An 18123-nucleotide genomic window follows, 5' to 3' on the forward strand; every position below is an offset into this window, starting at 1 on the left:
AAGAGGACTTCAAGAAGTAGGGTAAAGTTTTACTATGTGGAATATAGAGATGGCTATGCAACAAAAATCAATCTATAAATGAGCAGCCTATTTTTTTTAGTAGAAATTAATTTTCTTTGGAACTGGCATATACTGTAATAAATATTATGTAGCTTCATGACATTGAAAGAGTTTTCAGAAGAGAATAGCTTTATTGCTGTGTCAGTGCTTATTGGCTAAGTCAATTAGAGCCACATCACATCTCTGGAGCTCATTTAAATCATCCATAAAATAAAAAGATTTGGACAAATTGTATCTTTTTCAGTAATTTATTTAACTATGTTTTGTATTTAGTTAATTCTTGTATCTGTTCATTATGCAACTTTCGATTTTATTTTTTATTTATTTATTTTTTTTAGGGTTTTTTTTTGGCCAGTCCTGGGGCTTGGACTCAGGGCCTGAGCACTGTCCCTGGCTTCTTTTTGCTCAAGGCTAGCACTCTGCCACTTGAGCCACAGCACCACTTCTGGCCATTTTCTGTATATGTGGTGCTGGAGAACTGAACCCAGGGCCTCATGTATAGGAGGCAAGCACTCTTGCCACTAGGCCATATCCCCAGCCCCTTTCGATTTTATTTTTAACTATAATTTTCAACCTTGAAGGTAGGTTAAACTTTAGTGAGAGAAAAATGTTAATATTTGAAATTATAATAGGTCTTAATATCTGACTATACAAAGTGTTTTAAAATCTTATTTCTACTTGTCTATTTTGTCACTTAGAATAAAAGAAATGTTTAGTATTATTTAGTTATTTTTTTGTTAGTCGTAGGGCTTGAACTCAAGGCTTGAGTGCTATCCCTGAGCATTTTTGCTCAAAGCTAGTGCTCTATCACTTTGAGCCACAGCTAGTTCGCTGGTGGCTAATTGGAGTCTCATGGATTTTCCTGCCCAGGTTGGCTTCAAACCGGGATCTTCAGATCTCAGCCTCCTGAGAAGCTAGGATTACTGGCATGAGCCATGAGTGTCTGGCTTATTTATATTATCATTATAATTATATATTTTTGGTAGTAGTAAAGATTGAACTCAAGGTCTTCTGCTTGTTAGGCATACAGTCTATCACTTCAATTATATGCCATCTATTCCAATATTTAATTTTAATGCTATAAACTGTTTGTACCATGTTACTCTGGATCAGTATATCCTTTTTTTTTTTTTTTTGGTGGGACCTGGGGCTTGAATTCAGGGCCTGGGCATTGTCTCTCAGCTTTCCTGCCCAAAGCTGGATTTCTACCACTTGAGCCACAGTTCCAGTTCTGGCCTTTTGGTAGTTATATGGAGCTAAGAGTTCTCACAGACTTTCCTGCCCAGGCTGGATTCAAATGGAAATCCTCAGATTTCAGCCTCCTGAGTAGAGGATTACAGATGTGAGCCTCTGGCATTTGGCTTAGGCGCATTAAAAAAAAAAAAAATTAGTGTTAACAGTCCTGTTCTTGACTCCATAAAATATGAGCATGTATTTTGTGGTGTGGATGCTTTAGGTAACAATGACAATGTAGATAAAAGTTACTTTCTAAATGTGTAACAATTACAGTAAAACAAGAAATATTAAAAATTCATCTTACATAATTCTTTGGTAAGTTTTACTTTTGTTAGTATTTTTTTTTTTAATGAAATACCACTTCAAGAACTATGCTTTGGGAAAGATTGACTGATTTTCTTCTTAATCATATCCAAGGGACTGGGATCCTTTTAATATCTCTATCTCAATGCTTGTGTTTAGAAGAGTCTTAAGTTTTCCTTTTATCTTCTCTTTTAAGCTTTACATTCTTTAAAAATCTCTGGAGGCCATAATCTCTGGAGAACCATCTGGTTCTAAGTGATAAATAATGCAGAATTAAGTGATGCCAATTTATAACTGTCATCTAATACTCCTAGACAAACAGGAAGAACACTAACATGAACATAAGTCCCATGTTTGACTTGTGGGCAAGTAATTTAGCTTTCTGACTTTACGTTGTCTTAGTTGGAAATTTTTTTTTTTTTTGGCCAGTCCTGGGCCTTGAACTCAGGGCCTGAGCACTGTCCCTGGCTTCTTCCTGCTCAAGGCTACCACTCCGCCACTTGAGCCACAGCGCCGCTTCTGGCCATTTTCTGTATATGTGGTGCTGGGGAATCGAACCTAGGGCCTCGCGTATCCGAGGCAGGCACTCTTGCCACTAGGCTATATCCCCAGCCCCTTAGTTGGAAATATTTGACATGCTGTCTACCATGCTTTATTATGTGGAAATGTGATTCTCAACAGAGTACTAACTCGGCTCCAGAGGCAGAGTAAAAAAGAACTCTGAGAAAACATAGTCTTGTTTGAAAACTCACGAGGCACACTTCCATGTGCAGATGGACCAGGCCTTCTGTAAGGCCAGAGTGGGGAGCTGAGTTTTCTACAGGTTTAACTATTTAAATCAGTACATGCTTCTTTGCTATCCTATCCAAGTTTACATTATTTCCCACCAAAATCTAAGTTAAAACACATAAAAAATTTCAACCTTGAATAGATTCTTAATCGGCTTATTTCAAAAGTTAAGCTGGGAAATAAAATGCTACAAATGGTTAGGCATTATTAGCACATTAGATTAAGGCATGAGCTCGGCCTTCAAGTCATGACTCCACTGGTTCCCTAGCTCTGTGAAATTCTGCACAAACTCCACTATGCCACTTCCAGCTTTTTCTGTTTATGTGGTACTGAGGAATCAAACCCAGGGCTTCATGTTTACGAGGTGAGCACTTGTAACTAGGTCATATTCCCAGCCCTCAATTTTTTTCATTAATGATGGATCCTCAGCTTTTTGAAGAACCATACATCCAAAATCGAGATAAAGAAAAAGCAACCTGTTACATTTGCTATGGGTATTTGAGAAAATGCATGTATTTTTAATTCTGAATAATTCTCCTTCCAAGGAAAAACTTTTCTTTCTTGAAGAATTGTATTTTTATTAAAGAATGACTTATATGAGATTTTGCTGCTTGGCAGTTTTGAACTACAAAAATACCAATTCTGTATAGTTAAATTTACTCTCACAACTTTCTTTTTACCTCTGCTATCAGGATAATTAGAACAAAACTTTTCACTTCAAATTTAGCTACATCAATAATTTTTTGTATATGTGCCAGTCTGGGGGCCTGGGTACTGTTCCTGAGCTTTTTTGTTCAAGGCTAGTGCTCTACCACTTGAGCCACAGCTTTACTTTCTTTTGTTGTTGTTCTTGTTGAAGGTAATAGTCTTATGAACCTTCCTGCCTGGGTTAGCTTTTAGCCACACCCTCAAATCTCAGTTTTCTGAGTAGCCAGGAAGATTCAGGCATGAGCCAATAGCACCATGTAATTTTGATTGCCATATTTGCTTCCTTTTCCTCAGACTTTGATTAGTTCAATTTTTAAAGACTGATGCATTTGGGGAAGCATATGGATAACAATAAGATATTTTTATACCCACTAAAGTGTTAAAGAAAGTACTTTGAATCTAAATACTAAAAATTCTGATTCTAAACTATACATTTCAGCATTGAAAGCTCTCAAAATTTCCCAATAATATTTAGGTTAAGACTCAAAACTTTCCCGTTGAGTACAGGACCTGTTTTGACTCAATATGCTTCAATGAGGCTCTTGCCTTCTTCCAGAGTCCTGAAAGACTGTAGTCATGCTAGTATCTGAACTATTGATCTCAGCTGTTCTGTTGGAGAAAATCATCCTTTTAAGATTCCCCTCTCGTATCCCTTCAAAGTAACAGCCTCAGATAAAACTTATTTAGTCAAAATTATCTCTCACACTAAGTACTCTCTTAGCTTTCCAAAGAGTCCTTATCACAGATACATTATTTATTTTAACAACATGAACTTAAATTACAAATCCCATCACACCATGATTCAGGAAAATACAATGCTTTTGATTCTATATGAAGCTTGAATCCTTGGCATAAAGTAAGACCATGACTATGACATGAGGTACCAGAATAGAGAAAGGACATGATGGGAATGAGGGGATGAGGGGAAAAACATTTTTAAGACCTACCATTTTCTTTTAAGGGTACTTGGGATGAAGGATTTCCAGAACTATGCATAGTCATTCCTGTAGTATAAATTAAATTATTAGACATTTTACAAAATGGTCAGATATTATATAAGTAATTCTTCTGATGAATTCATGAAAATCAATAAACCTTAAGGCACTAGCATTTTCTTTAATTTACACTGAGAAAACAGATCTTCCCACAATGGGCATGCACACTAACTTTTTGCAGGGTATATTTAAACATGAATATGTTGCTTCAGACAGTTATATTTTGGAATGTCAAGTATGAAAGATATGTCTGTCTGTCTGTCTGTCTGTCTGTCTGTATATGCATATGCCTGTCCTGGGGCTTGAACTAGGGCCCAGGGCCTGACCATTGTCCTGCAGTGTTTTTGTTTAAGGCTAATGCTCTATCACTTGAGCCTTAGCTCCACTTCTGGCTTTTTTTGGGGGGGGGAGGTGGGGAGAGGGGAGGGAGGGTGTTAGTTAATTGGAGATAGGAGTGTCAGGGATTTTCCTGCTTAGGCTGGGCTTGAATCACAATTCTCAAGTCTTATCCTCCTGAGTAGCTAGGATTATATTAATGAGCCACCAGCTCCTGGTATGAATTGGCATAATAACGAAATGAGTTTCAAGGCATTTGTTCAAATGTTAAAAGAAATAGCAATAGACAAATGCAGAAAATAAAGTTCCTTTTGTGGCTGAGTTTTATTCTATCTATGCTTTTCCAGAGAATATTTCCTACATTTCATGTGGAACAAAGCCTTTTGAATGAAAACAGCTTATAATCTCTGAGATCTTATTATGTAATCATACTCTGAAAATTGTTTTCCAAACACTGGTTAGTCTCATGCTATTTTCAACAATGTGGCATTATCCATAGGATGAATTTAAATTAATGACAGTATATTCTCTGGAAGCTACAGAAGCCTATGTTAGTAATGTTGCTTTCCAAAAATATCTTTTGGATCCCCCAAATATATATCACCTACAATGTAGAATTTCCTTCTGATTTATTCTGTATAACTTTACATCCAATCACAAAATGAAAAAAACAAAACTAAGCTTTGGGTAATCAGGGCTAAATTTTGGATCTAAGGAGAGGTGCATAGTAGAATTTGATAAAACAATAGGAGAAGGTATCCTTGTTTTCTTTCTTTTAGCTGCTTCATATTTTAGGCAAGTCTCTGTGCTGAAATATCTACTTTTCCTGAAGCCTAAGATGTATAAGGCAAAGAATTATTTACCTTATAAGATATGTATATGTACATATACACATGTACACACATACACACAGCTTCTACACTTAGTAGGTCCCTTGTAATTAACTAAGAGATTTTTGTAGAAATTCATGAAATTCTCAACTAAGAATTTCTACCTATTAACAAAACCATGTTTAATAATATCATCTACCTTTTTAGAGAATTACTCTGCTTTAAGTTGAAAGCAGGCTAATAAACCTTCACAAATCATTCATTATAAAGGCCACTCACAGGCTTGTAGGAAAAGCCATGAAAGACAATTCAAAGCACTGCACAGGATTGTCTGGCTTCTCTCAGCCCGACTGCCATGACTATGGTGACCAAGAGGAAGTGAAGGATCGATGCCCAGAAGCAATGGCTAAATCGACTTCTGTTTTAAATGGAGTTTTGATTCTCCTTGGTGCATTTTTTTAAGTTCAAATGCATAATCTTGGCAGTTAGGTCATGGAAGCTAAAGTAAATTTTTGGTAAATAACAGTACTAGGTTTGCTCCACTATAATTACGCATGAGGAATGGGAAAAAGAAGGTAAGCTTGTTTATGCTGACCTACAACACTTGCTTGACCAGGGTCTTCAATGGATGAGTCTGATTCATGTTTCCTCCTTTCAGGACTTCTACTTAAACTTGCAACAGACTTTGAACTAAAGAGGGAAAAGGAAGGTGGAGGGGGGATTATCAATGTAAAAAGAATATGGTAAAAATAACAAAACGTTGAGACAAAAACAAATGTATGAAATGTAGGATTTACAAACATGTAGTTTGGGTTAATCAACCATGCTCTTACTTAGGAAGTTTTGTGACTCCTGCCAAAGATTCTGTATCAGATCTTGCCATCAGGTGAAAAGGTTTTCCCACCAACTCCGCACCAGTTTGTGGCGGGGATTCCATGTTAACAATGACATTTTTCCGATGAGGATAGAGAGAGGCCTGACTTAGATCATGGTAGGATTTACTCATCCCTCTAGGCTTTTCCTCCCATGAAGCTCTGTCACTCTTCTCTTTTGAACTGTTTTGCAATGGCTGGTAAAGCGACAGCTCTGAGCAGGATAACCTCTTCAGAATCTCAGCTTGAACTGACAAAGGTCGAACGGCCAGTTTGTTCAGGGTGCTGCTGGCCAGACTGCCAGTGCTGATTGCGCGTCCCATATTAAATCCTCTAACGGACTCTGCTTGGAGGTTCAGGCTCCTAAACGAAGCTCTCTCTACAAGGAAATAGGATTGCTTTATGTGATGCAAACACTGCAGTACCTTCATGAAAAGTTATTTTAGTAAGTAAAATACAGCATGCAGTTCTTAATAATTTCGATTGCCAGCAAAAGTAGATTTCAAATGTGGCCAGTTGAGGTGTCTTTGAAGATCCTGGTTTTCATACCATCACCCTGTCCTTTTTGGCTTTTGCTCAGCAACAGAACAGCCCCTCATCACTTGCACCTCATCTGGTAATTCTCTTTGGATTCAACAGCATTTGCAGTTTAGGATTGCTGCTTCCACATCCATCAGGGCTTTCAATCAGAAATAAGGGGGACATTGAAAATAAGGGTGACATTTCCACCCCTAGTAGAGGCTTTGCTAAAATATAAGCAAACCAAGGATGGGGAGAGGGAATGATGAATCCTGGATGGGCTGACATGCCTGGACAAGATGCTGTGTAGAGAAGCATTTTGCCTAGAGAAGGAGATTGTGTGTGTGTGTGTGTGTGTGTGTGTGTGTGTGTGTGTGTGTGTGTGTGTGTGTGTGTCTTGAATTCAGGGCCTGGGTGCTGTCTTTGAGCTTTTTTTTGCTCAAGGACAGTGCTCTACCTCTTGAACCACAGCTCTACTTCCTGCTTTTTGAGCCACATTTCCACTTCCAGCTTTTGGAGGTTAATTGGAGATAAGATCCTCTGGGACTTTCCTGCCTGGGAAGATTGAATCCCCATTTTCAGATCTCATTTTCCCCAAGTAGCTAGTATTACAGGCGTGAGCCACTGGCACCCCATGATCATTGTTTTACAAAGCTTAGTGTAGATTGTGTGATGGTGTATCGTTCTGTGAATGTACTAAAAAATCCTACCAAATTGTGTACTTTATAATTAATTGTATGCTATGAAAATTATACCAGAATACTATTACATTTCTTTTTTTTTTAAGCTTTTAAGGCAATTTAAATAAAGTTTCGAATCCATGTCACAAACCACTCTAGCTTGGCTCCCTGAGAAAATCAGCAACACTGTTATACTCTATAAAGCTTAGTTTTGTAGGGTAAAGCTTGGCCATTATTTAAAATTGGTGGCACAACTTTTAAAAATGAAAATGATAAATGATTACTGACTTAGATCTTTAGTTTCTGATTCACTTGTCTTATTTCGAGGAAGATTAATAATATTTCATCTCAGACAACAGGTAGGAAAACACTCAAGATTTTTTAAAATATTCATTCATCAGTAAATATTATTCTTATCTTTTTCTCACCAGAAAATTCAATGTTGTTTCTCTAAAGAGTAAGTGGTAAGAGGAAATTAAGTTAAAAACAGGACTTTAAGATAGATCCTTTTTAGAAATTCCCAGAATCATATTAAGCTTAAAATAAAGCTTTCTAAAAAATAATAGGGCTAATAATACTATGTTTTCTTTACTTTGACAGCAAGCTTTAAACAAGAAGAAAAATGGAAAGCAGATTGAGTTACCGGAAATGCCTTTCTACCCAACTGAAATCTTCATCTTTAAGAAAAATCTTTGGTAGTTGCAGGAGGAGCCAGTTTAGTTAGGTTTTATCTGTTTTTGAAAATATCAGGGATTAAGCTATTTGAATCCATTTGCATCCTACTCAAACTGCCATCCACCTAGAATGGAGCATTAGAACTGAAACACAATAGAAGGACCCTGTTGTCTGTAGGGTTCTGTACTTCCTGATGTCAAATTAATTGCATGTTCTTTTAAAGATAAGAGTTTGTTTTGATATTGTCATACCAACTACTTAGGAATAGTAAGTACTCAATAAGTGATATTTCATTTCATGTAAATTAGTTGTAAATTCTTCAAACAGGAAAGATTATTGGACTTGAAACTAAGAGATTAGGGTCCCACCCTACTTTGACCTCTTAGGTGTGGTCAGGTTTAGACACTGTCTTCTTTGAATGTGTTTCCTTATCAGTACAGTTTGTACTCTCTTTCTAGCATCAACATTTTACAATGCTAAAGAAGAAGCATATAGCTATTGGCTCAACCTCTTCTGGGTACACCAGCAATGTCCATTTCTTTAGTACAATTAACTAACTAGGATGTAGCTACTTGAAATTAAATTCTAAGAAGGACAATAAACCTTTGTAGGCTTATCAAATGATGGGAAAATATCTAGATAATATCTTTAAATTCTTTCACCATAGCTGAGCACTGGAGGCTCATGCCTATATTCCTAGCTATTCAGAAGGTTGAGATCTGAGGATGTGGTTTGAAGCCAGCTCCAATAGAAAAGTTCCTGAGACTCTTATCTTCCATTAATCACAGAACAAGTAGGGCTGTGGCTCACATGGTAGAGCACTAGCCTTGAGCAAAAGGAGCTCAGGGACAGTACCCAGACCCAGAGTTCAAGCCCTAGGACCAGGGGAATAAAAAAATTCTTTCACCCTGAGTTCAAGGATACACAGTAATTTTGGTCTGAGGGCTACTCTGTGAGATATGTAAAGCATTCCCCCTTCAAGGATGAAGAAAATGTGACTATAAAAATTTGGTTACTTTCTTAAAGTCATTTTTTTTTACTACTGCTATAATTACTACATGTTATATCATAGAGTATAGTACTAGTATGTAGAGTAGTAGTATACAGTATCATAGTCAGTAGTAGTACAATAATATATACTACAGTACTCCTACTGGTGCTCATACTACAACTATTATATAAGCGCTACTACTAACTAGTAGTGGATGTAGAAGTGGTCAAACAACAATGATGGAGATAAGAATTTACTGAATACTTAACTCTATTAGGCATTATTTTTCTTCGTGTGACAACTGAAGCTCAGCACTCACACACATGTTAGACGAGCCCTCTAGCACTAAGCTAGATCACCGGCCCTTGACTGTTGGGCACTTTTCAAAAAACGAATTTTGGTTTTATGAGACAAAGTCTGGCTACATGGCATGAACTGGCCTGCAACTTTCTATGTAGCCCATGCTGGCACTGGGATTTGCAGTGCTCTCGTCTTTGCTTCCTATGTGCTGGGATTAGAGAAGGAAAACACAACATTCAGCCACAAGGCCTTTTAAAGTACTCTATGAATCCATTCCTACTTTACAAAAGATTCATGATGTAGGTATTATCATTCTGATAATCATTGTATAGATGAGACACTAGGCAAAAAGTTTAAGTATCTTGTACAAAGCTTTAGGAAGCATGTTCTTAACTATTTATATTCCTAACCTGAAGTCCAAAATACGCTAAAATCAGAAGCTCTTTGAATGCTAAGTTAACATGATACACAAGTGGAAAATTCAATACCTGACCTCTTATGATGTTCACAGTCCAAACACAAGCACATCAAAACACGGCATAAAAACACTTTCAGGTTCATGTATATGTAAGTTCTATAAATAAATTTTGTGTTTAGATTTAAGTTCCGTCCCCAGTACATCTCTTTACATGTATGTGGATATTCCAAAAATCTGGAAAACTCCAAATTCCAAGACAGTTCTTCTCTGGTCTTTTGGATATGAATCATTGGGCCTGTGCTGTATTGTTCTTTAGTATTAGGATTGTTTAGTATTAGGATGGACGACTTGCTTAATATTTTTGTCTCCTTACACTTTTTACTATATCACATTTAAAAAGATAACCTTTATTATTATTTTTTCTTTGCCAGTCCTGTGGCTTGGACTCAGGGCCTGAGCACTGTCCCTGACTTCTTTTTTCTCAAGGCTAGCACTAAACACAGTGCCACTTCTGGCCGTTTTCTATATATGTGGCGCTGAGGAATCGAACCCAGGGCTTCATGTATGCGAGGCAAGCACTCTTGCCACTAGGCCATATTCCCAGCCTGATAACCTTTAATTATTCAATTCTAGTTTTATTGAATAAATATTTCACATTATACTTTGAAAACACATGAGAATTAAAAATCTTTAGCAAAGTGGGGAAATAAGAAGAATATGGGGGCTGGGGATATGGCCTAGTGGCAAGAGTGCTTGCCTCGTATACATGAGGCCCTGGGTTCGATTCCCCAGCACCACATATACAGAAAATGGCCAGAAGTGGCTCTGTGGCTCAAGTGGCAGAGTGCTAGCCTTGAGCGGGAAGAAGCCAGGGACAGTGCTCAGGCCCTGAGTCCAAGCCGCAGGACTGGCCAAAAAAAAAAAAAAAGAATATGATAAAATGCAGATTCTATAAACTCAATTTCCAAACACCATAATAATTTTCAAAGTCTCAGATAGTCTCCTATACTCTTTTTATTTTTTTTTTTTGCCAGTCCTAGGGCTTGAACTCAGGGTCTGAGCATTGTCTCTGGCTTCCTTTTTCTCAGCTCAAGGCCAACACTCTACCACTTGAGCCATAGCAGCAGTTCCAGCTTTTTCTCTTTATGTGGTGCTGAGGAATCGAACCCAGAGCTTCATGCATGCAAGGCAAGCACTCTACCACTAGGCCACATTCCCAGCACCTAGACTCTTCATTTTTAGTAAACACATTGTCTTCATCTTATTCTGACAGATTAAAAAAACATTTATTCATAGGTTGCTATTACCCATTTGACTCTAAGGCAAAGAATTTTCTGTAGACTATCAGAATGTGAGAAAGTTTGAGTAAAAAATTCATAAGCGTAAGGTTATCAGTGCTATACATTAATTTGTTAACATCATATTTCAGTGCATTGTGTATGTGAATTTACTATAAAATGTGACTTTTGTATCACTTTATCCCTCCATAAGGGCTTAAAGAGTAAGCTTTAAATATTTCAGTTCAGGCTGAGATTTTTTTTCAGGGCTAACTTCATTTCCTTTTCAGAAGAAACAACCCTCTCATCATTCATTGTGGGTACCGAGGCTATTTTATCTCACTCTCAAACCAGAGACGAACCCAAACGAACCTAACATGAAGTAAATCTGCCACCAGGTAACTGTGTCTTCCACACGTCTTGCAGACATACTCCCCTACCCTTCCCTTGTTTCCCACATTCTTTCACTCATCCTGAAAGCCCTTTATTCCAAACTGCTGAAATTATTTCCTGATTTAGTTGCCATCCTTCCAGTCTTCTTCTCTTACAATGGTAGAGCCTGTGTGAGATAATCTGTTAAAATTATTCTGGTTTATTTTGCATTATTCATTTTCATGCATGCTGGTATTAAGTTTGCCAGAGTGTGTAAGTTGGTTGTGGGTAGTGAACATGACTCAATCATTTAAAAAATATATTAAGTCTTATTGCCCAGTATAAAACAGACATTTCAACAGGTTCTCCTTGAGTTTTCTAAGCTTCTGTTTTCAAGATGGGCATGCAGTTGACATCTTTACTTCATTTGTGATTTGTTCTGGCCAGTCCTGGGTCTTGAACTCAGGGCCTGAGCACTGTCCCTGGCTTCTTTTTGCTCAAGGTTAGCACTCTGCCACTTGAGCCACAGCGCCACTTCTGGCTGTTTTCTATATATGTGGTGCTGAGGAATCGAACCTAGGGCTTCATGTATATGAAGCCCTTGCCACTGGGCCATATTCTCAGCCCCATTCGTGACGTTTTTAAAGGCTTGAGTTAAGACATTTAATCTTGTAATCTTGTTTTCATTTTAAATATCTTTTAAAATTTGTAGCAAAAATCATGCATACACTTCAGAGTCACCCATAATGCTTCTCCTTACCAAGGTCTTGGGCATCTTGGTTGCTCTGTCTTGCTCTCATCTGTAGCTGGAACTTATGTTGGGAAGAACAGAGATGCAACAGATATTCGCATACCTTAGCACTGTCTGTCTGAAAGGCATGCTTTATTTCATCCGATGTATTTTGTAATGTGATCTTCTTTTTCTATAATAATATGATCATAATTAGGATGCTTACCTATGACTTTTCATATGATCAAATATGCTAAACTATAATTAATAAGTAGAGATATAATTTATATTTTCTATTATTAGGCATGATCCCTTAACCTGGAATACAAATGCAGGAAACACACACCTATATTCCTATAAAATTCAGAAAAAAATTATAGTTTCAGAAACTGTAGTCTAAATCACACTGTGTATCAAGCACCAGCAAGAGAAATAGTTCAATTTAGTGAGATTATTCATAGTTTGAATTGACAGTAATATTTATAAATACTTTAAACTGTTTACAAAAAGAATGGGAGCTGAGTACCAGTGGCTCATGCCTATAATCCTAGTTACTCAGGAGGCTGAGATCTGAGGTTCAGTTTGAAGCCAGCTCACACAGAAAAATCTGTCAGACTCTTATCTCCAAATAACCATCAAAAAGCTGTAAGTGGAGCTGTAGCTCTCTCTCTCTCTCTCTCTCTCTCTCTCTCTCTCTCACACACACACACAAAGAAAACATGTTTTATTCCCTTAGTAAAGAAATTGAAGTTCTACAAGTATTGTCTTGTTAAATTAATGCACTATGATAAGAGCTATGATTTAGCTAAGTGGAATTTAAGAGACATAGAGGCTTGGATAGAAGATATAAGAAGCTAAGGAAGATGGGGAAGTGGGTAGAGGAATAGTGTACACCTGCAAACAAGTACACAGGAAGCTTGGTTGAGAGATGAAGAGCTTTAGTACAGAAATGGCTTTTTTTTTACTTGGGAGTGACGATGGGAGGGAAAAACTGGAAGACAGCTAGGGAAGGTGTAAGGGGTGACACGGTACTTTTTACCTGGTTTATAACTGTAACCCCTCTGTATATCACCTTTATAACAACAATAAAAAATTTAAAAAGCAAAATAAAAAGGCTTTTCTGTCCAAATTCAGAGAAAATATGAAGACAAAGTCTGCTTTTTGGAAAATTATGTCACTATGTAAGAGTACACCTCAAAAAGTGTGACACACACTGAAGCTTGCAGAGGATCCACATACATTTAAAGACAAACATTCAGCACACCAGGGTTCTACCAGCCATGCCTCTATGGAAATACTGAAATCTAGTTAGGCTCCACGCTAGTTCTACCTACTGTGCAGATTACTCTGCCTACTTCATCTCTCAGATCTTTATTTTGAGCTCAGAAACAGCTACAATAATGTCAAATTGTATAGGACCACAGAAGCTGTAATAACAGTGCTGGGTAAAACTCTTGTGGTAAAACTCTTGCCTAGCATGTTCAAGGCCCTTGAATCAATCCCTAGCACTGAACGTAAAAAATATACAATAATAGAGTATTACCTAAACTTATTATCTTCATGCAGTCAGCCTTACATATATTCTTTAAGTTTGGCTTGGACTCAGGGCCTGAGCACTGTCCCTGGCTTCTTTTTGCTCAAGGCTAGCACTCTGCCACTTGAGCCACAGCGCCACTTCTGGCCGATTTTCTGTATATGTGGTGCTGGGGAATTGAACCCAGGGCCTCATGTATACGAGGCAGGCACTCTTGCCACTAGGCCATATTCCCAGCCCCTTAAGTTCACTTTTTTTTTTTGTTTGTTTGTTTTTTTTGGCCAGTCCTGGGCCTTGAACTCAGGGCCTGAGCACTGTCCCTGGCTTCTTCCCGCTCAAGGCTAGCACTCTGCCACTTGAGCCACAGCGCCGCTTCTGGCCATTTTCTGTATATGTGGTGCTGGGGAATCGAACCTAGGGCCTCGTGTATCCGAGGCAGGCACTCTTGCCACTAGGCTATATCCCCAGCCCTTAAGTTCACTTTTTAAATATATAAGTTCACATTAGGGCTGGGAATATGGCCTAGTGGCAAGAGTGCTTGCCTCATATATGTGAAGCCCTGAGTTTGCCTAGTGGCAAGAGAGCTTGCCTCATATACGTGAAGCCCTGAGTTTAATTCCTCAGGACCACATATATATATATATACACACACACACACACACACACACACACAAAATGGCCAGAAGTGGCACTATGGCTCAAGCGGCAGAGTGCTAGCCTTGAGCAAAAAGAAGCTAGGGTCAGTGCTCAGGACCCCAGGGGGAAAAAAAAGTTCACGTTAAAGAAATTTTATACCACAATTACAAATAGGAAACCAATACCATTGCCACAAATAGAACACAGATATAGAGAAAAGTTATAATAAAATACAATACAATAACATTATTAAATTCTAGCCAGTATGTTGCCAATGAAATCTCTAGGACTAAACTTGTTCTCTCTGTTAAAATTGGGAGCCAGTATGTGTTATAGAGGCATTAAAGATATAGTGGCACCTAACTAGTATCTTGATTATTAGTAATGTAACTAGTAATATCAAAGAAAGAGGTCCTGGACTGAAACAAACATTTGTTCCTCCAAGAGTTAATTGTAGGAATGTGCAAGAAATGTAACTGAGGGCAAGAGTGATTTTCCCCCACATCTTCTAAAAGTTAATAGCTTTAAAAAAATAATAGCTCTGTATTAGAGAAAGAACTTCAGGGTAAATGAATGAGGTTAAATACAGGGGAGAATAGAACGCACAGGACTGTGGTCTACTCTTATTACTGCAGATCTTAAAACATGATGTCAATGTGTATATATATATGTATATATATATACATACATACATACATATACACACTCATATATAGGGAGTGGGTGTGATAGCTTGTCAAATGACAGATCTGAGTGTCATATGGCTATTTGATTATTGTCTCATCAAAACTGGTCCAAATTGGATTTATATTAAAATTAATCTAAGGTTTCCTTCAGCTAACTAAATGCTCTGCCAGAATTTGCATTGGGGAAAATGAAATTAAACCCAAGTAATTTCCCAATCTTGACAACTTTGGGAAGATGAGAATAGACTGGGTTTTCCTGAGGTAACAAACTATTATCTGGTAATGTACTCTGGGTTTCACATAAATCAACCAACTTACTATTAGGTCTAGAACTAATTTCAAAGGTCCTTGGATTGAACATAATCTCGAGCCTATCATGACCAAGATATCCTTGTAAATATCATTCTGTTGAGAATGTATTTGAGCCCTAATAGGAACTATAGCTATCAGTAATCTCTGAATATCATCTGGAAAATAAGTGTGTGTGTGTGTGTGTGTGTGTGTGTGTGTGTGTGTGTGTGTGTTAAACCCAGGGCCTGACTGCTGTCTTTAGCTTTTTAGCTAAAGGCTAGTATTCTACTACTTACACTACAGCTGCATTTCCATTCTTATGGACTATTGTTCCTAGACTGGCTTCAAACTGTGATCTACAGATCTTGGGATCTTGAGTAGCTAGGCTTACAGGCATGAGTCACCAGTGCCTAGGCTAAATATATTTTTGATTTCCGTCTGTGACTTGCTAATACTAGCACTTCAATATTCAGATGCTCCATTAATTACAGAACAAGCCAGAAGTAGGGCTATGGCTCACATGGTAGAGCACTAGCTTTGAGCAAAAGGAGCGCAGGGACAGTACCCAGGCCCAGACTTCATGTCCCAGGACTGAGGGTGGAGGGGGGAGGGGTAAGGGAGGTAAAAAAAAAATCCAGAGCTTCTGATTTTATCTTCACAGAAAGTATGCAGTAAAACATAAAACTGCAGAAAGTGATGAAATAGTATATAAAATCTGGTAAATCTTGGAACCTCACAGATTGACAGAATAGTTGCTATGGGGAAAACAGTCTTGAGCTCGATACGGTTTATTGGGATTAAGATAAGAATCTATCTTTAAAGTATTAGAAGAATTTCTCCATGTGAAAAGTTACCACCAAAGAATATGTTTTGACTTTGTACCAGTATTCAACTTGGTTGTAATTTAACTAAAGTTCATTGAGCATATAACCAGCTAGGAATGTATCATTCACTTTGAATACTCACCTGCTGAGAAAACCAAAACCAAAATCTCAGTAATACTTTCTACAACCAAAAAGGGAGAATTAAAATAATATTAAGACAAGCTAAACTTGATTTAAGGGAGGTCAGTTAATATGTTACCTTAATACATTGATTTGTTACATTGGAAATGGACAATACTCCTTTGGAAGTATGATGAAAAAAGGTTAAAATGAACATACAGAAAAAGAAATCTTCTTTGTTTCTCTCCATGGAAAGCGAAGAACCAATGTACGAATTCCATTGTGAACTTCAAACACAAGGACACCTTTAGAACAGATTCCGAGAAGAATTCCTGTTTGCGATTTTTTCTCAGGGTGTACTCGGTGAAAATGAACTCCATATTCTGTCAGCCTCTGACAGACCTGTTGGAATATTACCACATTATTCAGTCAATTTTGGGAAATAGTGGCAACATTACAGAAACTGCACTGATCTGGTTTAATAGGGGAAAATATTTTTCAACAAGATTGCTGAAATATTTTGGATCCTTATGCTAAAAGGTAAATTTCAACATTTATTTCACCTGATATATAAAAAATAATCGAAAACAGATCATAGGAGTTAAATGTATGAAACTAAAAATCATTTTAACCTTTTGGTTAGGGAAATATTTCTTAGATGGGACATGAACAACATGAATCATAGAAGGAAAAAAAAATTATAAATTAAAATTTCACACAATTTAATTCCTAGCATGGCAACAAATACTTCAGCAACATTAAAACTTGTTTATCAAGAATCAATGATAAGGGCTGGGGATATGGCCTAGTGGCAAGAGTGCTTGCCTTGTATACATGAAGCCCTGGGTTCAATTCCCCAGCACCACATATATAGAAAACGGCCAGAAGGGGCACTGTGGCTCAAGTGGCAGAGTGCTAGCCTTGAGCAAAAAGAAACCAGGGACAGTGCTCAGGCCCTGAGTCTAAGCCCCAGGACTGTCCCCCCCCCCCCCCAAAAAAAAAAGAATCAATGTTAAAGTGCGTACCTGGTGGCTCACGCCTGTAATCATAGTGACTCAGGAGGCTAAGATATGAGGATCAAGGTTCAAAGCCAGCCCAGGCAGGAAACGCCATGAGACTCTTATCACCAATTAGTCACAGAAAAACTAAAAAGTGGTTGTGTGGCTGAAGTGAGAGTGCTAGTCTTGGGCAATAAAGGAGCTCAGGACAGTGCTCAGACACAGAAATCAAGCCCCTATGCCCAGGGGGAAAAGTCAACATCAAAATAATCACACAAACACAGATTGAAATTCGAGTATATGTAGAACATATTATCCAAAAAAGGAATTGTGTTTAGAACGTATATAGAACTTGTGTGTCTCAGAAATAAGGAGACATCTAATCCAGTAGAAGCAAAATGGACAAAAAGGCTTAATGAGAAACATCAACAAAGATATATGAATGGCATATAAAAATCTGAAAAAAAAGCCTAATATAAAGTAGTAATTAGGGAAATACAAATTGAAACTAATGATACGTCACTACTTCCCTATTTCAAGGACTAAAGTGAAAAAGACTGCAAGTATCAAGTGTTGTTGAGGATGTGGAACAACAGGAACTCTCATGTACTTCTAATAAGAGAAATAAAGTTGTATAACCACTTGGGAAAGTTTAGCATTTTCTGAGAAAGTTAAACATACATCTACCAAAGGTCTTGTCAAACCTTTGGGTGGATATTTTTTCAAGAGAAATAAAACCAGTGCTCTAACAAAAATGTAGTGGTAGAATATTAATAGCAGCTTTGTATCTATCAACTAGTGGAAGAACACAAATTATAAATCTGAAAAAGGAAAACTGCTCAGTACTATTACTGATGATGATGGTGATGACTGATGATGACGATAAGCTGGGCATGATCGCTCACCCCTATCATCTGAGGTGGAGATCAGAGGATGATTGCTC

The 18123-nt window shown here is 37.7% G+C and overlaps 1 protein-coding gene across 6 annotated transcripts in view; it reads right to left on the bottom strand.

Annotated features, from left to right (window-relative positions):
- Window positions 1-18123, bottom strand: part of Ptpn13 (protein tyrosine phosphatase non-receptor type 13) — a 174874-nt gene that overhangs the window by 49531 nt on the left and 107220 nt on the right. For 4 of the 6 annotated variants that reach the window (XM_048364268.1, XM_048364267.1, XM_048364266.1 and 1 more), the window contains 5 exons: window positions 16402-16584; window positions 12122-12284; window positions 6091-6508; window positions 5853-5947; window positions 4044-4100 (listed from right to left, as the gene is read on the bottom strand). In XM_048364268.1, the coding sequence (XP_048220225.1) occupies window positions 4044-4100; window positions 5853-5947; window positions 6091-6508; window positions 12122-12284; window positions 16402-16584 (916 nt within the window). The remainder of the gene's footprint in view (window positions 1-4043; window positions 4101-5852; window positions 5948-6090; window positions 6509-12121; window positions 12285-16401; window positions 16585-18123) is intronic. The other 2 variants (XM_048364271.1, XM_048364272.1) reach the window with 1 other exon arrangement.

This window comes from Perognathus longimembris, chromosome 16, assembly GCF_023159225.1.
Source record: "Perognathus longimembris pacificus isolate PPM17 chromosome 16, ASM2315922v1, whole genome shotgun sequence".
NCBI lineage: Eukaryota > Metazoa > Chordata > Mammalia > Rodentia > Heteromyidae > Perognathus > Perognathus longimembris.